Source organism: Pristis pectinata, chromosome 6 (assembly GCF_009764475.1).
Source record: "Pristis pectinata isolate sPriPec2 chromosome 6, sPriPec2.1.pri, whole genome shotgun sequence".
Lineage (NCBI taxonomy): Eukaryota > Metazoa > Chordata > Chondrichthyes > Rhinopristiformes > Pristidae > Pristis > Pristis pectinata.
Window position 1 is genome coordinate 61,791,157 of NC_067410.1, and position 25,705 is coordinate 61,816,861.

The 25,705-nt window shown below is 43.3% G+C and overlaps 1 protein-coding gene across 1 annotated transcript in view; it reads right to left on the reverse strand.

The window, feature by feature from the left end:
* The window catches only part of crocc2 (ciliary rootlet coiled-coil, rootletin family member 2), a 203,712-nt gene extending 179,372 nt beyond the window's left edge, over positions 1–24,340 (reverse strand). The window contains exons 1-3 of the mRNA XM_052018582.1: positions 24,290–24,340; positions 16,588–16,738; positions 12,498–12,634 (exon numbers count right to left, since the gene is read on the reverse strand). Coding sequence (XP_051874542.1) covers positions 12,498–12,634; positions 16,588–16,738; positions 24,290–24,340 — 339 coding nt within the window. The remainder of the gene's footprint in view (positions 1–12,497; positions 12,635–16,587; positions 16,739–24,289) is intronic.
* Positions 24,341–25,705: the final 1,365 nt, after the last annotated feature.

Consider the following 25,705-nt stretch of genomic DNA (forward strand, 5'->3'; position numbering starts at 1 on the left):
TATATTTCTTTGCTCATTCCTCATTATTTTACACTTGATTACAGTTTAATGTATTTGCTAACTTTGCTAGAACGTTCAGCAAAAACAGATTAATCAATACTGGTGACATCAGTAAAACCTTACGTGGAGCATTTTTCTGCTAGTCACAAGAACAGATGAGATGGCCCTCTCCAATCTTGATTCCAAAGACTCTGTGGTGATGGCATTTGACTAAGAAATCCAGATTCCTCTAGTTGCATTTATTGTCAGTATTTGCTCCATTTTAATGGTTGCACACTCCACCTGTTTGAAATATTTTCAGCACTGAGGTCAAGCTAGTTCTGTAGCTGAGACTTAATCTGATGAAGAAACAAGGTTACAGGCCACAGAATCAGCCTCACTTCAAGAGTCTCGATTTTAACCTATAGAAAATGAGATTAGATTATTTGTCAAGTTTCGGTGCTATTCCCAGAGAATGTTGGACAAGCAGAACCACTTCTCTACTCTTGTAATGGATGCCAAGTCACAGATTTCCTTTGAGCATAAGTGGAATCTTTTTTGGAAGAGGCAAAGGTTGCCTCAAGCAAGAGGCGAAGCAGGGAAATCCCTGGACTAGTTTCTATCACCTAACTGGGTCAGAGAGGAATCTCCCAAATTTATTCCCCTTGATTGTCTTGAATCCCAGGAAAACAAATGGGAGCAGTGGAGCAAATGACGCATGAAGTATCACAATCTGGGGGACTGGCCAGGAAAACCACAAATTTTTCCTCTCAACCTGTCATTGTTTAAATATACACATCATATTACACACTACCTTATCACTTTTAATCTTCACAAATACAGCAGCTGAAACAGAAATATGCACAAACTTTACCGAACTAACCTAGAGTTAGGGTTCACTTAAGAAAGGCTATATTATATATGCAGGAGCTGACAATGACACACATTTCCAACCCATCCAGTAACAAATGAAGCTAAATGGTTAACTGAATGTAATCCTGATTGAAGAGATGAAGACTATTAATCTGTGGGGTAGCAAGAGCCCTACATAAATTGTGCTTTGCTATTTTCAACACAAATTCCAGTGCAATTGTTTATACCTCCTCTGGTAGACAATCTCCCTCAGATATTGGAAGTGGCTCACACACTGATGCTGCAGGAGTTACCCTGCTAAGATTGAAAAACAAACAGAGTTCCTCCTGCAGCATCCCCACAGGGTGTTTACTGCTGAATCAGGCAAAAGAAATGGCTGAGTCTTCATTTCCTCAGGACCAACAGCTCCCACCTTTAATAGGACAATTACTGCATACAAGGAAAAGTACTGGAGATGACTGAAACTGGCATGGAAAAGTATGGGCATATGCTAGCCAATTTTCTTATGGTTTGTAGCATGTACTACAAACATGGGGGAGGGGGTGGGGATAAGGGGTGTCTCTTACAGACTCAAGGAGGGGGCAGCAATTTTATAGAGCTTACATTAGACAATATCCCATATTAATATTTGTCAAGCATTGTTCCTCATGTTCCACCAGCTCTTAAAGAGTTACACAGCAGAAACTTGACTCTTGCTTACTGAACACAAAAGACCCTGTGCTTTCTCTCCAAGGGAGCAAGAGATCTTTTCTCCACTCCTGTACATTGAATGCTGGTCGCTCAGGGGGGGACTTCTGATCAGGGAAATCAGGGGATGTCTGGCATTCCACCTCAGCCTGCAGCTCGCTTTCACAGATGTACAATGGGCTCATTTGTCCCTGAGCCCTGGTGCACGCTGGGAACAGTCCCATTCAGTACAGGTAATTTACTACATTAGTTACTGCTGCACAATCCCTTCTTTTATGCCGCACATCTGTGAAAACAGCAGTGCCTCCTCCTTCCAACCGCACCCCCCACCCGTACAGCCACTGCCACACAAAATCAGTTCCATACGTTTTCTTCTTTCCACTCCGGCGTCACCCCCACCCCTTCCCCTCAAACATGCAGTGCGAGCATTCTGTGGGCTCCCTCGCTGGCGATGGGGAGAAGAATGCGGACACACAGGACGCGCGGCTGGAACCAAAATTTTGCTAGACCTCGACTACAGAGGCAGCATAAGCAGGCAGGCACTCCAAGCTGTATCAATGTTGTGGGCCCAAATGATAGAGGACATGCTCTGGTGTAAGTGCCTTTATATCATTGAGTCATACAGCACAGAAAGAGGTCCTTTGGCCCAATGATCCATGCTGACCAAGATGCCTATCCAAGCTAGTCCCATTTGCCTGCATTTGGCCCATAACCTTCTGAACCTTACCTATCCATATACCTGTCCAACTGTCTTTTAAAAGTTGTTATTGTACCTGGCTCAGCCACTTCCTCTGGCAGCTCATTCCATGTACCCACAACCCTCTGTATAAAAAAAGTCGCCCCTCAAGTCTTGATACCCCAGCCCTGGTAAACAGACTGAGTGCATTCACCCTATCTATGCCCATCATGATTTCATACACCTCTATAAGATCACCTCTCAGTCTCCTATGCTCCAAGGAATGAAGTCCTAGCCTGTCCAATCTTTCCCTATAACTCAGTCCCTCAAGTCCTGGCAACATCCTTGTACATCTTTTCTGTACTCTTTCCACTATTGATCAACAGAGAAGCAGGACTGATGCCAGTGTGCTTGAGCAGCTAGCCTGCATTGGCATGGCAGCGTGAATACCAAGTGCACGCTGCATCCGTGTGAATGTTGAATGCATGTCAGGCTTGAACAACAAATGTGTGTTGGTGTAAGTGATGAGTGTACATTTGTGTAATAGTGTGAGTAATGGAAGTATGAATACCTCACCTCAACTTAAAGCTTACGTCAAGAGGTGACCAGTGAATGTCCTTCTCTTGGGATTGACCAGGAAATCATTAGAAATGAGGATGGGTTGTAACTAATGCAACATCAATCTTTAGAGGGGAGGTTACAAAATGCTGTGTCTTACATCTGTTGTGGTTAAAGTATTAGAAGGATCCTGAGAGAGTCATGAATTGTTCTGTTGAGAGAGAGTCAGCATAGATTTATGGGAGGAAAGTCTTCCCAAACAAATTGATTTTCATTCTTCAATGGATGATGGGAAGCCCAGGATTGGAAAAGATTCCAAAGTCAAACTAGCTGATCGAAAAGGCTAACAATCCTGTCACCTTTTGCAGTGGGTGACATTGAGAACTGAAGGCAGGTCCACCTGATGTACTAAGATTTAAACAATGCCTCACCACCAGCAATTAATCAACTTGCAGGACACTGGATAGACTGGGAGGAGGAGGCATGAATTAAGTTTTTTAGGCGTGGTATCAGAAATAATTGCCTCAAGCCAGAGGTAGTGGAAATGGGGAATACTCTTCACAGAACTCTGGGCAACCAAATCCATCTGAACAGTGAGATAAGCTGAATTAGAAGAGGTGTGGCCAGCCAAAGAGCAAGGTAATGGCAAACAGATGAGGCCAGCGCTTACAGTCACATTGCTGCAGAAAATTGCCTGAGTTTATACAGGGGCTTCCCCATGACAACAGTCAGCACTCCTGGTGTGACCATCAACAAGGAGTGTGGCAGGCAAGGCTCAAAGATGTTGTGGTCAACGCTGCCACCAGTGCGGCTGAGTGGTTTTCTATGGGGGGGGGGGTGGGGGTGAGGCAAAATGGACCACATGCAAGTTCCTAAATTAGTCAGTCAGGATCCAACACCATAAAGTGTGGCTGTGTTACAATACCTAAGAACTATGACTGGAGTGGTGGGGGGTGGGGGGGGGGAAGGTGGTGGCAGACCAGTGCTGGAGGATGAAACAGATTCATATAGTGGGAGACTCAGGCACCATTCCAGCTTTTGATTTGCGCCGGAGGAAGATGTGGGGCATGCTTGGGTTTAGTTTACATTGATCAGCTGCACAATGAGCAGTCGCCCGCTATTGCCAGCTGGTCAGTGGAGAGCAAGCCAAGCGTTTGGTTGGATATTTGTGTAAATGTTGAAGAGCGTGGCTGCCAATACACTTCCTTGGACTGAGCCATTGTAGGTCAATCACAAATGTCTGCACTTCCCAATGCAAAAGTGGTGTTTGGATCATACACACCAGCTGATGGCCCCTCATCATGTCATGGACCTTCCAAAACAATGAGTGACAATGTCGTGAACTACTGAGAGAATGAAACAAGACAGACCAGTGATTAGACTCTTCTCAGAGTTGTTTTTGATAAGATTTAGTTATGTGTTACTGTGAGTCGTACAAATGAGAGAATGAGTTTTGTGTGAGGCTACACGAGCAAGTGAAACAGCTGTGTTTGTGAAAGAGAGTGAACAGGAAGCATCAAGTAAAGCAGGCAGTGCTCAGGGAAATACAAGGGAGTAAACAGAGAAACTTTGAACATGATTTCAAAGCAGAGGGTGCATTACATTAACTCAGACTGAGAATAGATTCTCTGCTGGATCTGGTGCACTTTTGCTTGTTGCTTTCACTTGTGGGATTTGTCATCAGAACTCATAATGGAACATGGAATCAGTGCAGATAACACATTCAAATATTCTGTGACCAACAGAAATATGCCACAAAATCCAAATTCCATCACCTGCACTCCAAAATGCCAGATTTGGAGCGATCAATTATATCGGCTTTTGTAAATACATTGATTAATTTTAACACATGCCACTAAAGCACAGAGGTCAAGTCAATTCCATCCCAGCACCCAGAACCCAGAACCTTCCCAACTCCATCCACAATTTCCACCATCACCAAAGCAAGTTATCTTGAATTTATTGCACAACTAAGCAACTACTTCTACCGATAGAATATATAGCAATTACACAGAAATATCAGAATCATTTCTTTCTAGCTCAAGCTAACAAAGAAATACCAATTGAGTGGAAATCTCAAATTTACGCACTGTAAATTATTGCTGTTAATCTATCACTCAAAAAATATCAACCAATTTCACCAAGTTTATCCAACAGATTTTTCAGCTTTTAGCACACTTGTATTAAGAGACTTTCTCTGGCAATCTTCAGCCAATTAAGTACTTTTCAAAAGTAGCCACTGATATTTACAGGGGTGGAATTTCAGTGCAGGGGTGGAGTTATGATCTGGAGGAAGTCTGGTTTCACCAAATACCTTGGTCATTTCTTTTCAGTTTTCAGCAGTTTCATTACCTGATGCTAGTCCGGTGAACATTAACTCACTGTTGAGTGGGAAAGGCTCCAAAGAGTTTCCACAGCCCAGGACTATGCAAATCTTGTGGTTGTGAGGGTACACATTATAGAGCTGGGGATAAGGTGATAGGTTAGGAAATTTGGGAGTGAAATGGTGATGAGGGGGAGATCATGGAAGACCAGAAATAGTTGGGCTAATCAGAAATTGGGAAGAAATACAGACATTCAAAGAGAATTGCTGCTCGTGGGAAAGGGTAGTTAGTGATGGAGGATTCAGGGAAAATTATGGAGATGTTTAGAGGACAGCTTCTTAGGTTAAATATTCTTTATTCTAGCTCACAGGCAGTGCTGTAATGACTGAAGGTTCCAACAAGGCTTGGGAAACTCAATAATAAAACTAGAAACATTACTAAAGAATGTACTCTATCTTCTTAACTGAGTTCAACAAGTGAATCCCTGTTCTGAGAGAGTTAATTTCCTGCATATTGGTCCATTGCAACTGTACAGGTGGATAAAGTTTAGAAGCAGTTTGGTCACAATCTGATTGAATGGTACAACAGACCCAAGGTATGCATGGCCTCCTACTGTTCTGATGTTCCGATGTACAGTACTCCCTCAGTGCTTGCTGTAGAGGGTCAGCCTAGATTGTTTGTTAAAGTTACTGGAGTTGCCCTTGAATCCATGGCTTTCTCACCTCTGCAAGATTTCAAAATTACACCTCTGCTGAGATTGTCCAACCATGTGCAGCTCGTTCTTATTTCCTGGACTAAAGTTGCCAAGACATCAAGGATTTGGAAAATTGGCTAATCTTAACTCAAGCAAATTGTTAGACAAATAGAGGGCTATTTGCAAAATTGTGTGTTGGACTGCTTCTGGAGCCTGTTACCAGGGAGATTATGAAAACAAACTTTGCATCACACTATCAGAACAGGCTTGCTACAAGACTTTCAATTCAGCTGGCTGTCAAAACTCTATGCATGACGACTGTTTTAAAGAGGTAGCCACATATTCTGTTACCTCATCTGTGCCGTCAGTTTTGGATGAGTCATAGTTTTCTTCAGCAACATTAACAATCATAAAATTAAAGAAGCACACAGCACAGACGGAGATCATTTGGCCATTATGCCTGTGCTGTGATGTTTCTTAAAGGAAACATCTGCCTCCGTTACTAAATTTCCAAACTTCCTATCATTTGCAATTAGACCATGCACATTTAAATCCATAAAATGTGGTAATCTTGATAGCAACTCCCGAGAGACATCACTGTAAACTTCCATCCAATCCAGAAAACTACATTTCACCATTATATTCAGATTTTTGTGCGTAACCCAATTTTTTATCCAGAGACACAAGAGAGTGCAGATGCTGGAATCGGGAGCAACACAAAAAAAGTCGGAGGAACTCAGCAGGTCAGACAGCATCTAAGGAGGAAAATGGACAGTCGACGTTTCGGGTTGAAACCCTTTGTTTCCATACATCCATTAATCCTCTAATCCTACAGGCTTCAGTTTTACTAATGAGATATACTATCGCATCCCTTTAAAGTACATAGGCACAACATTAACGACACTAGCCTTGGCTATTTCATCAAAGAACTAAGTTAGGTTATCAAACACAATATGCATTTAACAAAGTTGAATTGACTTTCATTTACTAGTACATATTTTTCCATGTGAGAATTTTACCTCAGCTTATTATCTACAAAATCCTTTCTGCTCTCACACTGTTTTGTCTGTATTCACTTGTCCTGCCTCTTTTTTCAAACAGGTGTAACATTTCCAGTTTCCTCAATACCCCCTATCAGAAGGACTGGCAGAGACCGTAACAGAGACCGTAACAGCAGATCCTCAGTTATCATCCTTACTCCCCTTTAAGCACATCTACACTCCACCAACACTGCACAAAGTTGCCAAACTTTTAAGTACCTCGACTTTATCTATTTACCCATTCAGTTTCTCTGCTACCCCTCCCTTTACTGTGGCATTAGCAGGACCCTCTTTGATGAAAGAGGATGCAAAAAAAAAAATCACCAAAATTTGCCTCCTGGCCAATGAAACCTTCCACACTCTGAGCTGCTGGATCAGGTGGCAGCAGTAGTTACTATCTCAGTGTTTTGTTTTTAATAACCTCTCGGTTACATCATGCTTTGATACCTGCCCCTATCTCAGCAGCCCTACTGTTGAAACCAAGGCCCATCCTCACTTATTCCAAAAGACAGGGATTTCACTCCATCTGAACTTTTTCCTGAGGTCACACCATCACAGCTACCAGCTTTCAATCAATTTAATTCATAGTCATAAATTCAGAGAGATAGAGAGCACAGAAGATGGCACACCAAGTCCATGCCAACCATTAACCACCCACTTACAACCATTCTACATTAATCTTTTTTTTTCCTGCCCACATTCCTATCATCTCCCTCTATATTCTACCACTCACCTGCAGACAAGGGGCAATTTACAGTGGCCAATCAATCTACCAACCCGCACATACTTGGGATGTGGGAGGAAACCGGCGCACCCAGAGAAAACTCATACGATTACAGGGCGAATGTGCAAACTCCACACAAACAGCACTGGAGGCCAGGAATGAACACAGTTTGCTGGAGCAATGAAGCAGCAGCTCCACCAACTCACCCAAAGTGATATTGCTTCAATGGCTGGATAAAGCACAGGATAGTGAGCTATCACTGTGGCATTGAAAGCAGGCTCATGAAGTATAAGATTTCCAAGCAAAATGGAAATCCTCAGATAATGAAGGAGTGTGTGCCCTCTTGTGGCAGTTCCTGATTAAATCCCAGGCTTGAGTTACTAAATGGAAGTATCATTTGTACCACACAAGTACCCAGCAAGGACCACCATTACTACGTATGACCCCTTCCCCTCCTCGGCTTTGGGGGTCAACAGCCTTGTAAATATCTCAGCTCAATGAGCCAGACAAAATCTGCAATAAGGACTTACATCCCATTTCTCCAAAGACTTTCCACTACCTACTATGCCAAATCAGGATTGTGATGTAATACCTTTGGTTGAATGTGTGGTGTCTCAGTCAAACTCAAGACACATTCCAGGATAAAGCAACCCACGACCACCATTTTAAAGATGTCATGACCTCCATTACTATTGCAATCTGGCTGCAGTATTTACCATTTACAGAACGCACCACAGCAATACAAGTACAAAGAACAACACAAGAAAATAGGGGCAGGAGTAGGCCACTTAACCCCTCAATCCTGCCCTGACATTCTGTATTATTATGACTCATCTACCCAGGCCTCAACTCCTCTTGTGCCAATTCCCCAGAGCCCTTAATTCCCTGATCTTTCAGAAATATATCTACCTCCTCTTTAAATACCGTCAATGATCTAACTTCCACAGTCCTCTTGGGAGAATCCAGAGATTCACCACCCTCTGCTGGAAGAAATTCCTACACACCTCAAGTTTTAAATTACTGGCCTCTTACCTTGTAACTATGACCCATCATTCGAGACTTTACCATTAGTGAAAACATCTCGACACTTGCCCTATCATGCCCCCCAAGGATTTTACATGCTTTAATCAGATTACCCCTCTTCTAAACTCCCAAACAATACAGGTCTTTAGTCATTCATAATAGGCCAACCTTCTCATTCCGGGAGTTAGCCTAGTGAATCTCTTCTAGACTGCCGCCAATGCCAGTATATCCTTTCTTAAATAAGGGTCCAAACTGTACACAGTACTCCAGGTGTGGCCTCACTAAAACCCTGTACAATTGTAACAATGTTTCTCATTGAAAATTCCATCCTCCCTGCAATAAATGCCAAAATACCAGTTACCTTCCTAACCATTTGTTGCATCTGCCTACTAATTTCTGTGATTCACGCAAAAGAACACCTAGATCCTGCTATACTTCACTGATTTGCAATCTCTCTCCACTTAGATAATAGTCTGCCTTTTGATTCCTCCTATCAAGGTGCATGACCTCACATTTTTACTTGCCAAGTTTTTGCCCACTCACTCAATTTATCTTTATCCTGTCTCAGAGTCCAACATTTTCATCACACATGCCCTCCCACCTATTTTTGTCATCAGCAAACTTGGATACCTCACATCTTGTCCCTCCTTCAATTCATTAATATAAATAGTAAATAAATGAGGGCCAAGTACTGATCCTTGAGGAACTCCACCAATTACATCCTTCCAGCCTGAAAAAGATCTACTTGTCCCTGCCTTCCGTGGGATAACCAGTCTTCAATCCACGATAACACACTTCCACCAAGACAGCCTCTTTAAGTGCACTCCCAAGATAAAGACCTCGACCAGCTAAAAGACAAAGGCATCAAGCACAAGCGAGTTCCATTACTTCCAGTTTTCTCTTCATGTAACGCACTCCCTTAACCTAGGAATATGTCATCCTTTCTTCACTGGAATTTGGTTAAATTCCTGGAATCCCCTAACTGAGGAACATCAAGTGTGTAACTGAGGTTGAAAGGTTTTTGTCCTTCCTAGTTCTAATGAAGGATCGACAGCCGAAATCATTAACTCTTTTTCTCTTTCCACAGATGCTGCCTGACCTGCTGAGTGTTTCCAGCATTTTCTGGTTTTCATTCCACAAGCAAGAATGAATTAAAAGAAATGTGCCACAATAAGCTCCAAGGTACGAAGTTTTGCTGTGGGGATGCTGTTGTGCATCAGGTCTTGATTGCTTACCAGCGCTGTGCTCATTAGCACACACTGGCTTTTGAACCCCTAAATGTCCTTAAAACCAAAGTTGTTAACGTTCAGCCATGGACTCATCATTCTTCTCACTCTTCAACCCACCAACCTCCTACCATTGCTTCCAAGCAAACATTCCCACTAACTCTGGCCTTTCTCGCACCGTTTCCCAACAGCCCCCTTTCCCCTCTGCACCCTGGCCTTAATACCTTTAACACGATGACCACTCTCCCACCACAGCCAAAGCAGGAGAATCCACGGTCATCCGGATTCAAATTCCTGCTCAAACCATATTTCATTTCTTTACTTACTTTTTGAAGCCTTATGATTTAAAAGCTCTTCTCTTTGACCAAGTTTTTGCTTGATTCTCCTGCTCTCTCTACCACCCAACTGTGAAGCAACTTTAGCACCGAGTAGGACCACTGCCTCACAGCTACAGAGACCCAGGTTCAATCCTGACTTTGGCTGGTGTCTGTGTGGTATTTGTGCGTCCTCCCTGCGACTGCGTGTGTTTCCCCCTGGGTGCTCTGTTTTCCTCCTACATCCCAAAGCTGTGCAAACTGGCAGGTTAATTGGCCATTGTCAATTGCCCCAAGTGTGTAAATAGAATCCGGAGGGAGCTGAGGGAAAAAAATAGGTTACAATGAAAATTAGTGGGGAAGAGGATTGTTCTGTGAGCTGGCATAGACTCGATGGCCTAAAATGTAGACTGCAGTACTTATGTTAAAAATTTCATAGAAATGCAAAAAGTGCCTCTGCGTATCTGTTGCCGCTCAATGAGGCCTCAGGTGACACATCTTTCACAGATTATAAAAATTTGTCTTATAAGAGGAGCTTGTCCTTTGTTTTCAACTACTTTGATGTGTCAGGCTTGTGAATTCTGAGGAGTAAGGCTACCTGAGTGAATACTGCTCTCTGCTGGCAGAGTCTGGGAACCACACTGAATTTATTCTGCATCAAGGTTTGCCACCACATCTTGGACAGTTTTTTTAAACACCTGTAATGTAATTAAACAACTCAAAGCACTTATGGAAGAGGAAAGAAGACATTGAACTGTCACTTGAGTTCAGAGGGAAGGATTTTAGACTGCAGATGCTGGAATCTGGAGCAACACACAAAACGCTGGAGGAATTCAGCAGGTCAAGCAGCATCAGATGCCGAGTTCCTCCAGCATTTTGTGTGCTGCTACAGATTCAGTGCAAGCCTGAAGGTAGCATGGAGGTCACATTGGATACAAAGGAAGGATTGGAAGAGCAGATGGCACACGTTGCTGCCAGACTACAGAGGAGAGATCAAGGTGGGATTTATGAACATCAGCAGAGGCTCTTGGTTGGTCTTTGAATAACATCAGGTAAAGGTGAGGTTGGTAAAGAATGGAGGTTGATCTTGGTAAGAAGGTAGAAGATGGACTTAGCTCAGGTTAGAAACACCCTGAGTTGGAACACAAAGTACAATAAACAGAGGATCAGAATAATTCAACCAGGATGTGTTGAGGCACAAGTAATAGATGATGTTTGTCAAAGTTTCAGAAGAGTCACTCAGTTAGTGGAAGTACACAAAATAACTTCAGCTTCAGCAGCAGTAGGTACGTCATCTCTTCACACCCACTGCAGCTGGTAAGATACCCACTGTGTAAGGTATGGTATCCACTGAAGACAATAAAGGTTCACAGCAGAACCTTGGAAAATGTACACTTGTTCTCATATCTTGGGAACCACCTCTCAAGAAACGTGGACACTCTTGATGAAAGTCACCACCACCTTCAGTGAATCAGCCCAGTCTGTGGGTGATTGAGGAAAAGGTGGTTGAAGATCAAAACCTCAGACCTGGCACAAAACTCATGGTCTACCAAATAACAATGATCCCTGCTCTTCTATATGCTTCTGAGACCTGGGCTACTACAACAGGCATCTCATGGCACTGGAAAAATCACACTAGTGTTGTCTCTGCAAAATCCTCCAAATTCACTGGAAGGGTAGGTGACATCAGTGTCCTCTCCCTGGCTAACATTCCCAGCATTGAGGCCCAAGTTACGCTCGGGCAGGTCACAGTGCTCCCATGGCCAACACCAAGGGTCCCAAAACATTCATTCTGTTCTGAGCTCTGTCATGGGAGGAGACAGAAAAATAGACTCAAGGATGTACTCAGAGCTTCCTGAAAGAAGTATCATCCCCGCTGATTCCTGGGAACCTCTGGTCAATGAGTACTCAAAGTGGAGAAAGAGCAGTCAGGATGGTATTGAGAATCTCGAGGCCCTGCATGAGTGGCGGAAGGAGAAAACCATCTCACAAACTACCCACCCGCCCACTCACTTCATTAGCCAACTCCTGCCCCATCTATGGAAGAACCTGTGGTTCCCACATAGGTCTCACTAACCACCACAGAACGCAGAGTGGAAGCAAGTCATCCTCAATCCTGAGGAATCGCCGATGGGGTGGGGGAAAGAAAATTGTCTACTACATCAGAGATGACACCTCTCAGCAGATGTATCAGTCACTGTGGAAGGTATAGACTTAACATTGAACAAGTTATCAAAATTATATGTGTAGGTGCCACTGGAAGTAAACACTGCAGCCTTCACTTTCTGGATGCTGGCTCCAAACTATTCCTAAAAAGTAAATTACTTCTGATTCAGCTTATGGGCTTCACCTCAGGTAAACATCTATGCCCCTACTTACTCGCTCGTTGACCGCATGGAATTTGATGGCCAGCTCATCACGCTCAGCATGGCTCTGTGCCAGTAGGTCTTCCATACGAGACAGTTCCTCCTGCAGCATACAGTTCTCCCTCTGAAGACTGGCGACTGAACTCCTGCCTTGTGGAACTGCGTAATGATTACATTAGGAAAATCAGAATTAATACCTCCGCTTCCAGCTTGAGCAGAATTTTCCTACCTATTATTGGTAGATAGTTATGGTAACATAGTACTTGTGTATTAATAATAATCCAAAGAACAACTTTAAATCGCACATTTGCAATCAAGGTGAAGTTAAGGTAATACACAAATATTTCACTGGAAAAGAAGAATCCATCCATACCAGGCTTGGCCCATACAAGATTTCAGTCCTACACCAACATATTTGATGCTTAACTTCTCACCAAATGACCTAGCAAACCTTAAAAGGCTACATGAAGCAATTTCTGGAACACCCCATTCTACAAGTACTATCACAAACATATGGGGTTCAGCAATTCATTGCCATCTTTGCAAGGGCAACATGATTGGCCAACAGGATCCAGCGAGAAACCATATGCCAGTTAGCTTGAATTATGTACTTGGGAACATGCTGAAGTCTATAATCAAGAAAGAAATAGCTAGTCATTTAGAAAAGCTTAATGTAATCAAACCAAGGTAATGTGATTTTATGAAAGGGAAGGTATGTTTGCCACATTTTCTCAACTTCTCCAAAGATGTAACGCACAATAGAGGAGAAGCTGTAGATGTAGTGTATATGGATTTCCAAAAGGCATTTGATAAAGTGCCACCTAAAAGTTTGGTGCACAAGGTAAGAGCTGATAGTATTGGGGGAAGTATGTTAACGTGAATTGAAGACTGGCTATCACGTAGAAAGCAGAGTGGGAATAATTGCAATGACATAACTAGTGGAATGCCCCAGGAATGAGTTCTTGCCTCTCTATATTAATGACCTAGAGGAGGAGGCAGAGTGCAAAGTATCCGGGTTTGCCAATGACACAAAAATAGGTGAGTAGGCATGGTACACTGAGGATATTTAGACTCTGCAACAGGATATAGACAGTTTTAATGACTGGTCAAAAACATGGCAAATAGAGTTCAATGTGGGAAAGTGTGAGGTCATGCACTTTGACAGGAAGAATCTAAAGGCAGAGGGTTATCTAAATGGAGAAAGATTGCAGATGAGTGAAGTACAGAGGGATCTTGGTGTTTCAGGGCATGGAACACATAAGGTTATCAGGCAGCTGCGGCAAGTGGTTAGGAAGGAAATGGCATTTTGGCCTTTATTACAAGGGGGATGGAGTTTAGAACTTCAGAAATACTGTTACAATTATACAGGTACAAGTGAGGCCACACCTGGAGTACTGTTTCTGTCCTCATTTGAAGAAGGCTATACTGCCATTGGAGGTAATCCAAAAGAGATTCACTCAGTTGATTCTTGGGATGAGGGATTGCCCTATCACCAGCAGCAAAAGAAGTTAGTTCTATATTCTTTGAAGTTTAGAAGAATGAGAGATGCTCTTATCAACTTTAGCATGCCCCTTTATCGCTTTTCTCTCCATCTAACTGTCCTTATTGTCACGAACCAGCAACAAAAGAAACACACTGAGCATGATTCAGTGTTAAAAACTATTTTATTAATCACTACTTATGATAATACATAAAATAAAAGTAAAAATGTTAGTATGTTAGAATTCAAAAATGTTAAACCTCGAACATTAACCCCAAAACTAAACTCTTCGTGTGTGTCTGACAAAGTCCCAAACTCCAAGTTCCGGAATGGTTCTTAAAGTTCAGTTCCGCAAGCCATAAGGTGAAACATGAGCAAGGGCTTCTTCAACAACCACCGTTGTCTGAAGATAAGACGTAGATGTAGAGAACATAGGGAGAGTAATTATGAAATCCAAATGTTCCACGATGGAACGCAAACGACACTCCAGTGTTTACCCGGTAGTGACTTCCTCACCCCGAAAAGCATCCGAATCGTGGTCGTCCACACACACAAATACCTGTTTCCTTCTACAGGTCAGCAACAAAGTGAACTCCACCGGATTACTTCCAACTTCCATACATGGATTTCAGTGGCAGACACAGTTATTGTTTCTCATCCATCGATAGAGAAAACTAGCAGGCTGGTGTCTCTCTCCCTTCTCTCTCTCTCTTCTCTCCTTCTTCTTCTGACCTCTTCAACAACGTCATTACGTCCTTTATCTTCTATTGATGTAAGCACGCCCCACACACACAAATACACACACTCTCTATCTTAAAGGGACTTTCACTGAGTCCGTAACATTATCAATCATCTGGTTGAGTGGTGCCGCAACAACAACCTCTCGTTCAATGTCAGTAAAACTAAAGAGCTGATTGTTCACTTCAAGAAGGGGAAGGAGGACGAACAAGCGCCAGTCTACATTGGTGGATCGGTGGTGGAGAGGGTCAGCAGCTTTAAGTTCCTGGGTGTTAACATAGATGACCTGTCCTGGGCCCAGCACATAGATGCAATCACAAGGAAGCTGCGCCAGTGTCTTTGCTTTCTTTGGAGGTTAAGGAGGTTCGACATGCCACTGAATGCTTTAACAAACTTCTACTGAGGTACCATTAAAAGTATCTTGACTGGTTGCATCATGGACTGGTACGGCAATTCGAATGTGCAGAAACATAAGAAGCTGATGTATTGAGCTGGACTCAGCTCAATACATCAGGGGCACATCTCTCCCCACCATTGGTAGTATCTACAGGAAGTGCTGCCTCAAGAAGGCAACATCTATTGTCAAAGACCCCCACCACGCCATCTTCTCGCAGCTACCATTAGGCAAGAGGTACAGAAGCCTGAAGTCCCACAGCACCAAGTTCAAGAACAGCTACTTCCCTTCACCCTTTTGGTTCTTGAACCAACCTGCACAATCCTAATCATTACCTCAGCGTAGCAACACTATGACCACTTTGCACTACAATGGATTTTGTTCTTTTTTGTTCTAATTGTGTTCTTTCTTGAATAAATTTTGGATATTAATGTTTTTCTTGTGAATGTTGTGTCTCTAATGCTATGTGCCTGTGATGCTGTAAGTAGGTTTTTCATTGTACCCGTGCATACACGTACTTGTGCACATGACAATAAACTTGACTTTGACTATTGCAGAGCCATCTGGTTAACAGAGTAAACCACAGGAGAATTTAAATTTGGTTAAGTTAACTAAATTTGGAACAGAAAGCTGGTGTCAGTAATGTTGACCAAGAAACTATCTTGCTCATAAAAAAGTCTTGCTCACTAACGTCTGAAGCGGAATAAAAGACCGCGCCCTTCACCACTCTGGCATCTACTTGACTCCAGATCACAGTAAGGGAGACTCTTAACACCCATCTGTAATGCTCCAGCGAGACGCTCAGTTCAAGGGCAATAAATGCCGGATAATTCCCATGAGGCCCATATCTTATATGCATGAATAAAAGAAATGTTCTAGCACCAGAAACAATGACATTCTCACAGATACAGCTGAGTGCAGCAAGTCAAGGAGGAGAATAATGCTCTACAATAATAGCACTCTCCAATTCCATGGTAACATGTGCTTTGTATTTACCACTACCCTATTGCTTACTGGTAACGTGCTTTCTACTTACAGAGTAGTGGACACAGCTTGGCCCACCACGGGCACAGTCCACCATTGACAGCATCTACAGGAGGCACTGCCCCAAGAGGGCAGCATCTATCATTAAGGATCCCCAACATCTGGGTCATGCCTCTTCATCGGCCAGGAGGTACTGAAGCCTGAAGTCCCACACCACTAGGTCCAGGAACAGCTACAATCATCAGGTTCTTAAACCAACCTGCACAACCCTAATCCTACCTCAGCAGCAGAACATTATGGACCACCTCTTGCATGACCATGGACTTCTCCATGTATTTTTGCACAAATATCTTGTCTTTTGTTTTCTTCACTGTCTGGTATAATTTTTATTCTGTATGTTGTCTGTAGCTTCTGATGCTGCTGCAAGCAAATTTTTCATTGTATCTGTCCCTCACCATACTCTGCACGTGACATCGAGCTCGTCTTGACTTAGAGCAGTACACTAACCTTCCATGCTTTCCTCAGATAGATTCTTGGTAACAATCTCTCGGATTCGAGCAGGGACCGGAGTTGGGACAGAACCCTCCCCCTCTCCATACACTGTCAGACTTTTGTCTCCTCCAGGCACCTCTGGACTCAGGACAGTCTCTTCCAGTTTCTGAAACAGTAACAAAACAACAAGCTGAGAGCCACACATGTCCAGAACAAACATCATCGCTGCAGCTTTCGAGACTGGGGAATCTGATCCCATTGCTAATGTTAGTGTCATTGTATAGGCTGTTCAAGCAGTTTTCACAAAAGCATTGTTAAGATTAAAATAACAGATATGTCAAAAAAGCAAGGGAAGTGTGAACATTAGAGGAACAAATGTCATACTTAACCTTCTTTCGTCTTTAGTATAGATGGGATAAGCTGGGTTCGTTTCCCTTGGAGCAGAGGCAGTGAAGGGGGGACTTGATAGAGGTGTACAAAATTTTGAGGAGCACAAAATTATGAGGGGCATAGACAGGGTAGACAGCAGCTAACTTTTCCCCATAGCAGAGATGTCAAGAAACTTAAGGACATAGGTTCAGGGTAAGCGGCAAGAGGTTTAGAGGGGACCTGAGAAAGAATTTTTTTCATCCACAGGGCAGTTGGAATCCAGAACACACTGCCTTAATGGAGGCAGGTAGTCTCACAACATTTAAAAAGCATTAGAGGAACACTTAAATCAACCAAGGCACAGAAGGCTATGGACTAAGTGTTGGTAAATGGGATTAGAGTAGAAGGGGAATTAATGGTTAGCATGGACATGGTGGGCTGAATGGCCTGTTTCTGTGTGTCAATGAAAAAGCTAAATGCTAGATTTACCTACTGGAGAAAGGTTAATCTCTAAAAGGATGCAATAATGTTGGACTTAATTGGACATAGGATCCAGTAATAATTTACATGATATTAAAATATGTAGTGGCCTTGAAAGAGTAGAGCTGAGAAACAATAAGAACAAACTTAACACTTACTGTTCTCAGAAACTTGACAAAGATGAGGACTTGAAATTACAGTGCCTGAACAAGCACTGTAAACAACGCTGCAAGAAGGGATCATACCGCTGCTGAGTCAGGCTCCCCAGCAGTGATACTTAGTTTCACAGTGGCTCAAAATGTCACGCCTGAACATGCCTTGTACAGTCTGAGCACATAAAGGCCTCTTGTCTAAGTCCCACAAGTGCAGAGTCAACTTGGGGGCAGCTGACAATGGGTTTGGAAGGGTCACAAGGAGGGGACAGAGAGGCTTAGGAGGGGCCTGAAGATCTGAGAGGTTGGGGAAGTAATTGGAGCGGGGATCTGGGGGAGGCTTGGTGCGGGTTGGTGGGTTAAATGGTCACTGCAAATCACCCGAGTGAGTGGTAGAATCTAGGAGGGGAGGGAAGTTAATGGGAATGTGGACAAAATAAAAAAAGGGAATCGTGTAGGTGGGTGCTTGATAATTTACATGGACATGGTAGGCCTATGGGCATGCTTCTGTGTCTTGTGGTTCCAAGATACAGACAAGAATAGGGGAAGACAGCTGCTCAGGTCAGAGAGGAGGGGGGAGTAAATTGGTTTATTATTGTCACATGTACCGAGGTACAGTGAAAAACTCACCTTGCATACCGTTCATCCAGATCAATTCATTAAAGTCAAAGTCAAGTTTATTGTCATATGCACAAGTACATGTATGCACAGGTGTAATGAAAGTCTTACTTGCAGCAGCATCACAGGCACATAGCATCATAAAAGCAGCATTCACAAGAAAAACATAACTTAAACATAAATTATACTCAATTTTTACAAGAAAAAAAACACAATTAGAACAAAATGATTAGAATGGTCATAGCGTTGCTAAACTGTAGTGGTGATTAGGGTTTTGCCGGTTGGTTCAAGAACCTGGTGGTGTGGGACTTCAGCTTCTGCACCTCCTGCCCAATGGCAGCTGAGACATGGCTCACTCCTGACTCTCCTGACACAATGCACTGAGGTGCATTACAACAGTGCATTGAGGTAGTACAAGGTAAAACAATAATAGTTACAGAAAAAGTGCATTGCAGATAGACAATAAGGTGCAAGGTCATAACGAGGTAGATTGTGAGGTCAAGAGTCCATCTTATCGTACTAGGGAACCGTTCAATAGTCTTATAACAGCGGGATAGAAGCTGTCCTTGAGCCTGGTGGTACGCACTTTTGGGCTTTTGTATCTTCCGCCCGATAGAAAGGAACAGAAGAGAGAATGTCTGGGGTGGGTGGGGTCAAGTGTAAACCTTAGAGTTAGATCAAAGGGAAAGCTACAGTTTCTATTGTTAATAGCAGTGGAGTTTTACCTTAATAGTCAGCCTCCTCAGCCAAATGTTACTGCCATTAAGAAATGGGGTGATTTGGTCAGTTACCAAAAGTCGTGCCTCAGCTGGATCACTAGCAGATTGATGGTTGTGAGTAGAGCGAAGGAAGGGTATCATATGTTAAGATTAATGCAATCTCTCTCCCCCAAGTAAAGGAATTCTTTTTTCCCATCATTCACAAAAAAAAAATCAGTAATCCGGAACTCCTGCACAGTGGTGGTACACGTAGCAAGAATGGGAAGGCTGCATTTCTACACTTTATAAATTTTATTACAAGCTCCTCATACTCACTATACCAACTAGTTTTGTATCGCTGGCAAACTTAGATGTATTACTTTCTATGTGCTCATCTAATTCTTAGTCATAGAGTACTACAGCACAGAAACAGGTCCTTCAACACATCATGTCCATGCCAACTGTGATGCCTATCTATACTAATGCCATTTTCCTGCATTTAGCTTGTATCCCTCTACCCCTTTCCTATCCATGTACCTGTCCAAATCTCTTTTAACCTTTGTAATTGTACCTGCCTCTACCACTTCTTCTGGTAGCTCGTTCCATATACCTACCACCCTCTGTGTGATAAACTTGCCGCTCAGATCTCCTTTACATTTCTCCCCCTTCAACTTGAACCTATACCCTTCAGTTATAGACTCCCTCACCATAGGAAAAGGCTCTATCTACGATGTCTATGCCCCTCAATTTTATAAGCCCCTATAAAGACATTCTCGTGAGAATAAACCTAGCCTATCCAATCTCTCCATATAAGTAAAGCCCTCCATTCCAGGCAACATCCTGGTGAATCTTTTCTGCACTCTTTCTAGTGTTACCATATCCTTCCTGTAGCAACCAGAATTGTACACAATACCCCAAGTATGGCCTGACCAATGTTTCATTTTGCTGCAACATGACATCCCAACTCTGATACTCTTACTAATTGTAAAAGCCTAGCATTGAGCTTTGGCAAACCACTAAGCAAAGATTAGAGATTGGACAAGGACAAGCAATGAAAGTTTGTTTTGTTTTTAGAGGGATGATAAAGACAAAATCAAAGGAGAAGAGAGAACCGTCAACTATATGACAGCATGGTGCTGTAGCAGTTAGTGCTGCTACCTCATAGCCCCACAGACCCAAGTTCAATCCAAGCCTTTGGTGATGCCCATGTGGAGTATGCACACTTCCTACATGACCGCATGGGTTTACTCCCACATCAAAAAGTCATGCTGGAAGGTTGAGTGATTACAGTAAATTATCACTTTGTGTAGGCTAATGGTAAATAGAATCATTCTACCTTGGACTATCTTTCCCTCTTATGCACTAATGTCATTATGTTATTTTTGTTTATTGTGATGTGCAAGTTATATATAATTTATGTTGATTTATATTTGTGTTATTTATGTTTGCTATGCTTGTAATGTACTGTGCTGCTGCTGCTGCAAAAAGCTAATTTTCATGGCATTTAAACCCTGGGTATGTATGCCAATGACAATAAACTTGAACTTAAAAAGAATCAAAGAGTTGTTGGTCATGAGGGAGAGAGAGTAATTGTAGAGGTACATGGAAACAAGGAGAGGTGGAATGGGACTGATGAGGTTATTCTAGTGGGAGCTGAGATGGACCAAATGAAATCTTTCCTTCTATGATGCTGTGTACAAGATAGCAACAAAATATCAATTCAGAGTTAGAGTGGAAGACCCCACCCACCTAGGTCATTCTCTCCCATCAGGCAGAAGATACAGGAGCCTGAGGGCACATACCACCTGGCTCAAGGACAGCTTCTATCCCACTGTGATAAGACTATTGAACGGTTCCCTTATACGGTGAGATGGACTCTTGACCTCATAACCTACCTTGTTAATGACCTTGCACCTTACTGTCTACCTGCAATGCACTTCCCAGTAGCTGTGACACTTTACTCAGTATTCTGTTATTGTTTTTACCCTGAACTACCTCAATGTACTGTGTAATGATTTGATCTGTATGAACGGTAAGCAAGACAAGTTTTCCACTGTACCTCGGTACAAGTGACAATAATAAACAAATACCAATACCATGGCTTTATGACCCTTTACAAATTTTTCCAGGGGCCCACCTACCTGTTCTCCTCTTTGACCAATGCTTTTTGTCATAGGGAACACTGCACTGGGCTTCGGGAGTGTCATCTAAAAATTATGGACAGACCTTTCAGGACTGAAGCTAGGAAACACTTCTACATAAAGATCAAGGTAGAAATATGAAATTCCTCTGCAGGCAGCAATTGGGGTTAGTGAAACAGTAAGTTTAAATCTCCTTAATGAACTTTTGTTAGGCACAAATATGAAGAGGGGAAAAAGAGGGGTGGAAAGTGTTGAATTACAAATCAGCCACAGAATGGCTGAACAGACTTGATAGGTGAAATGGTCACTTCCTATTCCCAAGTTCCTATAATTGGCTGGCAGTAAACGAGCTGCATATATCATAGGGATGGCATTCCAGTATTATAGTCACCATGGACATGCTGATCAAGGTATCATAGGCCAGCAAACCTGGGTGGAAGATTATAAGCTGTGAACCATAATAAATCAAACAGCTTTCTCCCTCCACTGATACCGTCTGACCAGTTTTCTCTTATTTCTGACTTCCAGCAACTGTTGTGTTCAGTATCCCACAGTTGCAACTGGTACACATTTCCCAGGATTATGGCCCATTAACAAGCCTTCAGAATCCTTCCCTCATCTCCTCCTGGTCTCCCCACTATCACAGATATCCCTTTCATTTTCTCCATTCCTCCCCTTGCTCTGCCATTCCCAATGTGACTCTTTTCTAAATTTTCCCCAATTCTCACGAATATGAAACGTCAACTGTTTCTCCCTCCACAGCATTTTCAGTTTCATTAATTTTCAGTGCTGGATTTAACTGTTTTTTATTCATTCACCGGGAACATCAGTGAAACCAGTCAAGCCAGTCCTTTCAATATCTGCATGTCAGCTGGCTTGTGGCATTCAAGTAACTGCATGAGCAATTATCGGCTCATTATGCTGTTTATTTTAAAAGTCATTAATCTTTGCCACAGATTCAGGTACATGCATTATAATCTTCCCCGCAATCCAGGTATAGAGTTACCTGTAGATTTCGAAACAGTACCTTTATCTAGAAGGCACCTAGGTTGGTATCTGCAGGAATTTGTGGGTTTGTAGGCATTGGAGAGAGGGTGTGGGAAAGGAACCAGCAGGATTGCCTTTCCACAGAGCACATATGAAGTTGGCTCAGCAAATGTTATAAACAGTCTGTGATTCTCTGGTGCAAAATGGTGACCCCAGATACATTTAATGCAGTGGATGAATGGAAAAAGGTGGTGCCTAGCAATGAAAACTAAAAAAAGGCAGATGCTGAAAACTTAAAACACAAACACAAAATTCTGGAAACACCTGCACAGGTCAGGCAGCAACTGGGAGATAAACAGCCAATGTTTCAGGTTGAAGACTCAGTCAGAACTGGGAAGAAGAGAAAAGTTAGTTTTAAGATGCAGAGAGGGATAACAAAGGGAATACCCAAGTTAAGGCAAGACAGGGTTGTCTTGGGGATGAGTTGTCAGTGGGGCAATTAGAAAGTATCAAAGAAGTGTGATGTGTTCCAAATGGCAAGTCACGGAGTGCCCATGGACAAGACCTGAAATGTTAACTCTACTTCATTTCACACAGATGCTACCTAACCTATTGAGTCTTTCCAGCATTTTCTGTTTTGGTATCAAACATTGCCCACATCCCCCAGAATACTCAAACTGCTCCCTGGTTGAAGTGCGACATGCTGATAGAAACACAGAAAACCTACAGCACAATTCAGGCCCTTCGGCCCACAAAGCTGTGCTGAACATGTCCCTACCTTAGAAATTACTAAGCCTACCTATAGCCCTCTTTGTGTACTATTTGAACACTAAGGCAGCAGAGTGTCACAGCTAGTAGAGCTGCTGCCTCACAGTGCCAACACCCTTGGTTCAATCCTGACTTGAATGCTGTCTGGGTGGAGTTTGGACATTCTCCCTGTGATGCGTGGGTTTCCCCCGGGTGCTCCAATTTCCTCCCACATCGGAAGGATGTGCAGATTGCTTGGCAACTGTAAGTTACCCCAAGTGTGTAGGTCAGTGAATAAAAACTGGATGCCTGGCAGTCAGCACAGACCAGATGGGCCAAAGGGCCTGTTTCTGTGTAGGTCCCCATGATGACCTGCGGCAGCAAATGCAGGGAAATCCCCAACCAGCCAATGATCAGCCTTTTGAAATGTACTCTGTCATTTCAATGCCCTCGGAATAATGCACAGCATGGTCTCATGAGCAGCAAGGGCAATGAGCAGAATGGCCTGTTTCCACATGGAAAAGTTTAAGAGAGACGGAAATCAGGTCTCATATTCAAGGGCTTTGCATTGCTGACTGCCCCTTTTAATCTCCAAACAGGAGGTGAACAGTTCAGGGAGGGGAGTTCAATGGAAGATCTTTAAAATAGGGACAGCTGGGTGTAGATAGACTATGGTGGGGCAGATACCTGCAATGAAAGCAGAAAATGCAGGAAACATTCAGCAGGTTAGGCAGCATCTGTGGAGAGAAAAACAGAATTATCAAGTCCAAACCCTTAATTGGATATCTACTGTAAGAAACAGGTGGAAGTTTTTCCAATGTGCAGCCAGTGGATCTCCTTGAACATAGAGCAGTGGAGCAAAGGAACAGGCTTTTTGGCCCACGATGTCTATGCTGACCATGATGCCAATCCAAGCTAATCCCACCTGCCTGCACAGGGTCTATATCCCTCCATTCCTTGTTTGTTCATGTGTCTGTCTAAATGCCTCTTAAATGCCACTACCCCATCTGCTTCCACCACTTCTCCTGACAGCACATTCCATGCACCTACTAGCGTGCAAAAAAAAAACTTGCCTCATAAATCTTCTTTAAACTTTCCTCCTCTCACTTTATATGCCATCGAGTATTTGACACTTCCATCCTGGGAAAAATCATCCACCCTATCCATGCCTCTCAACATTTTAATAAACCTATCGGGTCGCCCCTCATCCTCCAAAGAAAACAGTCCGCATTTATCCAACCACTCATTATATCTAATATTTTTCAATCTAGGCAGCACCCTGTCCAAATCCTAGTTGGAAGAAGCGAAGCAAGTCACGGAGGGGGCTTTCTCTCTGCCGGCTGACGCTGCCTGCTGCGGCGGAGCATGGCCCGTTTTAGCCCTAGGCGCTGCAGATGCACGGGTTGCAAAACCAGCCAATGCAATTGCAGAAAATTGAACCTGCTGGGACCCCTGGCTTCCAGCATTCACCGTTTACAACGAGTCGGCCGCCGAATTAAAATTTGCCGGCAACTTGGCCGCCTACCTGGATCACAGCCTCCAGCTTGTCCGCTCCGCGATGGCCCGGCGAATTCATGGGGACCCTGAGCTACTTCGGAACCCGCAGCGGCCGCTCGCCGGCTCTGCTTGTTGACCCTTGCACCTATCCCATCCGCCCCCCAGCCCAGCGCAGGTTGCCGGGGAAACCGGACGCCCAGCGTGCGTTGCCGCGGAAACAGGACGCTGGGAGCATACGGTTGCCTGGCGGCGGGGACGCTGTGGACGGCGAGGAGACTAGAGCCAAGGTACTGGAAGCTGGAGGCGGGATCTCGGCAGCTAAGAGCGGGATCCTGCAGTCACCCGGGAGGCACAATAGTCCAAAACATTGCACCGCTTAAATAGCACACCAAGAAGCTGAAATGCATTTTGAAGTGGTTGCATGTTACAGGAATATCTCCGGTTTCAATGCGTTGGCTTCTTGCAATCAAAGCCACATACCAGCCGAATAAAAAAGATATTACCTGCTTTCCCAATTTTTGTTTTGGTCGTATGTTTACTTTCTGCTTCAAATGAAACAACTCGCCAGTATCCATCTATGCAGAGCTCTCCCAGAACTGCAGAATATCAGATTAGATTCTAATTTTCTTTCCCCCAATTAGGACATTCTGCATGAAACAAGGTGGCCAAGTTTCATCTTAATAGAACACAGAATAATGCAGCACAGGAATAGGCCCTTCGGCCTATGATGTCTGTACCAAACGCAGTGCCAAATTAAACTAAATCTCTTCTGCTTGCACATGATCCATATCCCTCCATTCCCTGCACGTCTACCTAAAAGCCATTTAAACCACCACTATGGTATCTGCTACCACCACTATCCCTGGCAGCCTGTTCCAGTCACCTATAATGCGGAAAGATCGTTGACCTGAAGTATTATCTATTTTTCTACCCCATCCAGAGGTAACGCTTTGGAGTTTAGAAGAATGACAGGTGATCTTATTGAAGTGGGCACAACAGGGCAGATGTTAAGATGTTTTCACCAATGGGAGAAACGAAGGGACATAGTTACAAGATAAGAAGCCAGATATTGGGAATGGAAATGGCAAGAACTTTTTGCAGAAGGTGGTGAATCTCTGAAATTTTCTACCATAGAGGGTTGTGGAGGTTAGATTATTGCAGGTATTTAAAGAAAAAGTAGATAATTTTAATGGAATTGAGGGCTATAGGGAACTGGCAAAAAAGATGAGGCCTGGGGTAGATCAGCCACGATCATATTGAATGGCAGGGCAGGTTTGAAGGGCCGAGTGGCCTACTCCTGCTCCTATTATCTTAGGTTCTTATCACCTAAACCACTGAGTATTTCAAAAATTTGGGAATGTATGCAGAGGTAAGCCATGGAGCTCTTCTAACCTACTTCATGGCTGATCCTGTGGCTCAAGTTCACCTTCCTAACCAATTCCTA